Source organism: Bison bison, unplaced genomic scaffold (genome assembly GCF_000754665.1).
Source record: "Bison bison bison isolate TAMUID 2011002044 unplaced genomic scaffold, Bison_UMD1.0 scf7180017864270, whole genome shotgun sequence".
Taxonomy (NCBI): Eukaryota; Metazoa; Chordata; class Mammalia; order Artiodactyla; family Bovidae; genus Bison; species Bison bison.
The window spans coordinates 11389449-11396318 of NW_011494842.1; the positions used below are offsets into that span (position 1 = coordinate 11389449).

At 52.6% G+C, this 6870-nt stretch overlaps 1 protein-coding gene across 1 annotated transcript in view; it reads right to left on the minus strand.

The window, feature by feature from the left end:
- Positions 1–6870, minus strand: part of LOC104994977 (kinesin-like protein KIF6) — a 296967-nt gene that overhangs the window by 85827 nt on the left and 204270 nt on the right. The window contains exon 9 of the mRNA XM_010848702.1: positions 4625–4733. Within this exon, the coding sequence (XP_010847004.1) occupies positions 4625–4733 (109 nt within the window). The remainder of the gene's footprint in view (positions 1–4624; positions 4734–6870) is intronic.

Below are 6870 nucleotides of genomic sequence, written 5' to 3' on the forward strand. Positions count from 1 at the left end.
CTCCTGCTGGAAAGAGACCTCTAAGCTCAAGAGTACAAGCCTGATTCAGGAGCCATACCAATTCTAGAATAAGAGACATGACATATTATGTTCTTTCTCAAGGTCTCTGGACAAGCTCTCTGTCTGGCCAGTGGTTTTCAAACATGGTGGCATGTTGGAATTCTGAAACAAATGGATGCTCGGGCTCTACCTAATTCAGTGAGAATATCCAGGGAGTCAGGCCTGGGCTCTGGTAGCTTGTACAAGCTCCACAGGTCAGTTTACCATGAAGCCAGGGCTACGAGGTCACTGGTATGGGCCCTGAAGCCCCGGGGTGGACATAGCTGAGGGCTCTAGTGAAGTCACTGGACGAGGCAGCTGTCTTCCAGCCTGATGCGTGTGTCTCCAGACAAACAAGGTGTCCTGCTCCAACACGTCCAGCTGAAAATACACAGCCTGCCCCAGGGAGAGGTTTGAAAGGTACATGAAACCCCCTGGATTCACAGGCTCAAGTCTTCATGGGTGTGCATATTCCAGTTTCCTGGAAACAGAGACCTCAACTTTCACTAGAGCCACTTTATTTTCTCCCTGTGTGAGTGCTTGTTGCTCAGTCGTGTCGGACTCTTTGCGAACCCCATGGACTGTAGCCCACCAGGTTCCTCTGTCCATGGGATTCTCCAGGCAAGAAGACTAGAGTGGGTAGCTGTTCCCTTCTCCAGGGGATCTTTCTGACCCAGAGATGGAACCCAGGTCTCTCCCACATTGCAGGCAAATTCTTTACCATCTGAGCCGCCAGGGAAACCCACCTTCTCCCTACTCCTTGTTTTATCCATCTATCACTCACATGCCACGTCGGGCTCCCGTTCTGCTCCCTGCAGAGGTAGCCCTCCTTACTGGTAAAGTAGGCTGAAGTATACTTTTTTGTTCTGCTGTCTTTGTTTGTTTGTGTGCATCTATTTATAATTTACATAAACTGTGGTCTTACTTAGCGCTGCCCTTGTTGGCATGTGCTCAATAATCCACCGCTGCCTACCGCACCCAGCTCCCCAACTGTGGCCTGCACGGAGCGCCCCCAGCCTTCTATTCTCCACTTCCCCAGGGACGGACGATCAGCCAGACGGACAAAAGAAGTTGAAGCAGGACAAGAGATTGAGGGTGGTGATGAGGGTTCAGTAGGTACAGCTGCCACAGGCAACAGGAAAGAAGGCAGAGCCGGGGAAAGGAAAAGGGAAGGCCGACGGCCCTGAGGTCCCAGCCCAGCTGTTAGCCGATGGTGTTTACACTCGGGGGCGCAGATCGGAGAAGGTGGGCTTCCCTGGTGGCTCAGATGGTAAAGAATCTGCCTGCAATGTGGGAGAACTGGGTTCCATCTCCAGGTCAGAAAGATCCCCTGGAGAAGGGGATGGCTACCCACTCTAGTCTTCTTGCCTGGAGAATCCCATGGACAGAGAACCTGGTGGGCTACAGTCCATGGGGTTCGCAAAGAGTCCGACACGACTGAGCAACTAGCACTCACACAGGGAGAAAATAAAGCGACTCTAGTGAAAGTTGAGGTCTCTGGTGGGTGAGACAAACCCACCGGCTTTCTAGCCCTCCTCAGTCACAAGCAGAGCGGCTGTGGACATCCTCATCTATGGCCCCTTCTGAGGCGGAGAACCTCTTGGGAGCTGCAGTCGGCCCTCTGGATCCGTGGGTGGAACTTGTGGGTTTGGAGGCCGACTGTACTACTCATTTTGCCTAAGGGACTTGAGCACGTGTGAATTTTGGTATCTGTGCATGCATGCTTAGTTGCTCAGTCGTGTCTGACTCTTTGTGACCCCAGAGGCTGTAGCCCGCCAGGCTCCTCTGTCCATGGGATTCTCCAGGCAAGAAGACTGGAGTGGGCTTGCCATTCCCTTCTCCAGGGGATCTTCCCCACCCAGGGATTGAACCTGGGTCTCCTGCAAAGCAGGCAGATTCGTTACCGTCTGAGCCACTGGGGAAGCCCTGGGTATCTGTGGGGGGGTTCTGAAACTCATTCCTGCAGGTGCAGAGACACACTGGCTGTAAACCCAGAAGGGGAGTTGCTGGGTCACAGCGGGTGCAGACACTTCCTTGGTTAGGAGGGCTGCTCCGGCCTTCACTGGATCCCTCCAGTGATCTGGGATCCGCGCCCCCGAGTGTAAACACCATTGGCTAACGGCTGAGCTGGGCCCTCAGGGCCGCCGGCCTTCCCTTTTCCTTTTCCCAGCTCTGCCTTCTTTCCTGTTGCCTGTGGCAGCTGTACATACTGAACCTTCATCACCACCCTCAATCTCTTGTCCTGCTTCAATTTCCTTTTTCACAGACAAAACAAAGGCCATCTTTAACACGCCGCCTCTGCTTCCAAATGTATCAGCGTCAGCCCACCTTGCTGTGTTTCTCCATCAGGCTTCCTTCCAGGCCCCCCGCCCTCTGACGGTCCCCACTGCCTGGCTCCCTGGAGCCTTGCGGGGCCAGCGGTTCCCTTGTTTTGTTCCCTACTTTTCCGCCCCTTCTCTTTCTCCCTGATTGCTCCCCCCAGGAGCTTGCTTCTGCCTGCCACCTACAACCCTGACCAGTTCTCCTTCCTGAAACAAACTTCTGATCTCCTCAGGCTACTTCCCGTTTTCCTGCCACAGAAGTCTTCCTCCTCTCACAGCTCTCTGAACACACTGCTGGCCCTCCCTCATTTGCCCAGTTCCTTCTCACCTGCTCCTTCATTCCTTGTAGTTCAAGCCCTTTCAGCTGCTGACTCCCCGGGCACTTTTTTCTGCTGCCTCCAGCTTAATACTTTTTAAGTTTTTGAAAACAAGCTTTATTTATTTGACCTCTTTTTAGAATTTTTGGTACCAAAAAATTCATTTGCAGGGCAGCAATGGAGAAACAGATATAGAGAACAGAGATTTATGGACACAGGAAGAGGGGAAGAGAGGGTGGGGAGGTATGGAGAGAGTAACATGGAAACGTACGTTACCATATGTAAAATTGATAGCCAAGGGGAATTTGCTGTATGGCTCAGGAAACTCAAAGAGGGGCTCTGTATCAACCTAGAGGGGCAGGATGGGGAGGGAGATGGGAGGAGGTTCAAGGAGAGGACATACGTATACCTATGGCTGATTCATGTTGCAGTTTGACAGAAAACAAGATTCTGTAAAGCAACTATTCTTCAATTACAAAATAAATAAATTAAAAACAATTTTGGGTGCACTTGTGGCTTCTCTGGTGGCTCAGATGGTAAAGAAGCTACCCGCAATGCAAGGCACCTGGGTTCAATCCCTGGATTGGGAAGATCCCCTGGAGAAAGGAGCAGCAACCCACTCTAGTATTCTTGCCTGGGAAATCCCACGGACAGAGGAGCCTGGCAGGATACAGTCCGTGGGGTCGCAAAGAGTTGGATGCGACTTGTGGCATATAGGATCAGAGTTCCCCGACTAGGGATCAAACCTGCACCCCTGCATTGGAAAGCAGAGTCTCAACCACTGGCCCACCAGGGAAGCCCCCCTGCCTGCTTCTTTGTAGCATCGGACACCACGGACAACTTGCTTCTGGGAGCCATCTCCCCTCTTGGCTTTCAGGCTGGTCTTTCCTGCTGGTTCTCCTCTCTTCTCAGCTCCCTCCCCTCCGTTCTTGAAAGCTTCCCCTGAGTTTCTTACCCTCCAGGCTCTTGTACTTCCGCCCGTTTCCTTGAGAGAGCTCGTCCCCTTCTCCTGCTTCCTTGAAGCATTTATAAACATATGATTCTTAAACCTGGAGCTCATTTTAATTCAACAAATACTTTTTGAAAATGTTCTGCGTGCTGTGTTGTGGAGTCACACATGATGTCTGAGAGTTCGCGGTCTAGAACCCTCTCTTTTAAACCGTAGGCCCACACGTCCAGCAGTGTTTTCTGTTTGCACCAGCTTGAGGACATGTGCTGAATTCAGGCATTAGCTGTAACAAACGATGCACCTCTAAGCTTTTTCTAAAGGGCCTAGAACACAGGCTTTGCTGGACAACCTGTCAACGAATGGTGCTGCCTGCTCTGCTTCTGGCCAGGAGAACACATTAGAGGTGTCTGGGTCACAGGACATGCATGTGTACACGCGTCCCGTGACCAAGAAGCGCAGGGTGGCTCTGCAGAGCTGCTGGAGGGCCTGGAGTTCTAAGATGCGGGGTTTGGTATGTGTTGTTTAGTTACTAAGTCATGTCTGACTCTTTTGTGACCCCAAGGACTATGCAGCTCACCAGGCTCCACTGTCCATGGGATTTTCCAGGCAAGAATACTGGAGTGGGTTGCCATTTCCTTCTCCGTTTGGACTGTAAGCACTTTTTTTTTTTTTCCTTGCCTTTGCAGCAGTGAAATAGCAATAGAGTCCCAGACTGCTGGGAATTAATGTAAGATGTGAGGACTGTATGCAAAGTGCTGGCATGTACAGCCCCTGTTCTAACGTTGCTGGTGACCCAGCTGTACTGGGATAATGAGGCTTAACACGTGGGAGGCAAGGGTACCAGGCTGAACGCAACTCAACCAATGTGAAGCTGCTCACACCCCATGCCCTTCTCTCAGAAACCGGACTGGGCGGATGAGAGAGGCAGAGCAGCAAGTTGTCTGGAGGCTGGCCCGGCAAAGCCTTGGAGGACCAGCTGCTCTCCACGGCGGCCTTACCTCTGCTTCAGAATCTGTTTGTTGTCTTCGATGGTAACGCTGTCAGCATGGTCCCTCTTGAAAATCTCAAAAGCCTCCTGGCATCCTAACGACATTTCCTCTCTCATCCCTGTTTGGAGACACAGGGAAATGGCCTCAGTGACGGCATGGGGGTCCCATTAATTCCGTTGTCTCTTTAGTCAGACCTCAGAGCCAAGCCTGGCTCCGGAGGCCCACAGCAGAGAGGCTCTTAACCAGATAGGTGGCCCCAGGCCCTTCCAGCTGGCCACTGCCACCCAAGGAGGAGGCCCTTCCAGGGACACCCGCTGTGACCTGTGGGGCCTGAGCCTGGGCCTCCTCGTGACTCTTGCAGGGTGGAGTCTGGAATGTCTGGTCAAAGGAAATGAAAACCAGAGCCCCAAGCCTTGGATGGCCGGGGACATCTGCCAAAGCACTTTTGGCCATCATTCGGGGCCACGTTTCTCCCCATTCTCCTGTTATGCCCCATTTGGGTTTTCTGTTCAATTTCACCCTGAATTTTCAGGCATCCAGTTAAAAGAAGTCAGGTTCTCAATCACAAGACCCACGAGTGGATGGCGGTGGAGGTTCCTAGTTCACAACTAACTTCAATCTCCTGGATCCCTGGAGCCACTACCGGCCAAGCAGTGTGGCTGGGCCCTGCTCGATGGGGCCAGACTCTGAAAACAGAGTCAGAACAGCCAGGGCCCTAGGGGTGAGCAGATGGCATTCCTGCCCTGAGGCCTCCTCCTCGTAGCCTCTCAGGGTGAGGCTCCAGGCAGGTGTGGGACCCCATGGTGAGAGCTGCTTGCACAGCTGGATTTTGGATGAATCTATGGAGTCGTTTCCATGCCTCTGCCCGTGGTTCCCTTTGGTGTATTGTCATCCACTTAACTCTATCTTTGGAGCCCTGGCTGAGTGCCGCCACCTCCGTGGAGCTTTCCGTGAGCCCCAGACTAAACAAATCCTCCCTCCACTGTGTGTCTAGCAACGCGTCTGTGACCTGCACAGCCCAGCAGACGCTGCCACTTCACATGACAGGCCTTTCTCGTGCAACGCACATCTCTCAGGAGGTAGAGATAATATGTTTCATGAGTCCCCAGTGTCTTGTTCAATGTCTGGCATTTAGAAGGTACACAACATATGTCTGTTAAATGAATCAGGTCAGGCATGAACCAGGAGTGATGCAGAACCTTGCTCTCATTGCCATGGGAACTGGGTCCAGGGTGAGAGGGGCTCGCCTGGGGTATGAGAGAGGTGCATTCATATGGACCACGTGCCACATCTCCTTTTGCCTGGAAAAAACGCATGATATTCCATCACCCAGCCCCGGGGTGAGGCACTGGACCAGCCCATCTGATACCAATTTAATGATTACTGTTGATAAAAATAGCACCACGGAGAATGTCTGAATGGTGAGGCACAAGACACCCCACCCTTTTCCAATCAGAAGCAAATGGGCTCATCTCAGTCCTGTTGCACACTCCTGAGTCAGGTGGGCCTGGGAATGGGTCTGAGCCGTGCTCAGAAAGATGAGCCCTGATGCGTGAGGGACATTAGCTGGAGGGTGCTTTGGCCCAGTAGAGCCCGCCAAGAGCCAAAGGACTCTTTCCACACTTTCCCCCCGACCCTAGTCCATGCCCAACTCTGACAGTGTATGCCCTTTTACTGCGTTACTTTTATGATTTATCATGTGTAGGATTTGTTTTAACCATAGAGGGTAGAGGACTGAATCTCTCTGGACTACTCATTGGAAAAGACTCTGATGCTGGGAAAGCCTGAGGACAGGAGGAGAAAGGGGACAACAGAGGATGAGATGGTTGGATGGTATCGCTGATTCAATGACATGAGTTTGAGCAAACTCGGGGAGATGGTGGAGGGCAGGGAAGCCTGGTGTGCTGCAGTCCATGGGGTCACGAAGAGTCTGACATGACTGAGCGACTGAACAACAACCGGGTTTGGGGAGAGGGAAACTCCACCAAGATCACACTTAGAACCCATCTGCTTGTGGGACCCCTAGATTGCCTCCCACCCAGGAGGTGATGAGAGGGCCTCCACCAGCCAAAGGCAGAGGATGTGGGGTCAGGGTGGAGGTTGTCCAAAAAGCTGTAGAGGAGAAGGGCTCGTGGCCTTTTCTCTCCCAGGCTCTGCGCTCTTTTGGAGCCAAGAGCCCAAGGTGACAGCTGGGTGGAAAGACCACGGTGAGGCTTCTCAGAGCCCGTGGCACTGATACGGTCGTAGGTCCCGGA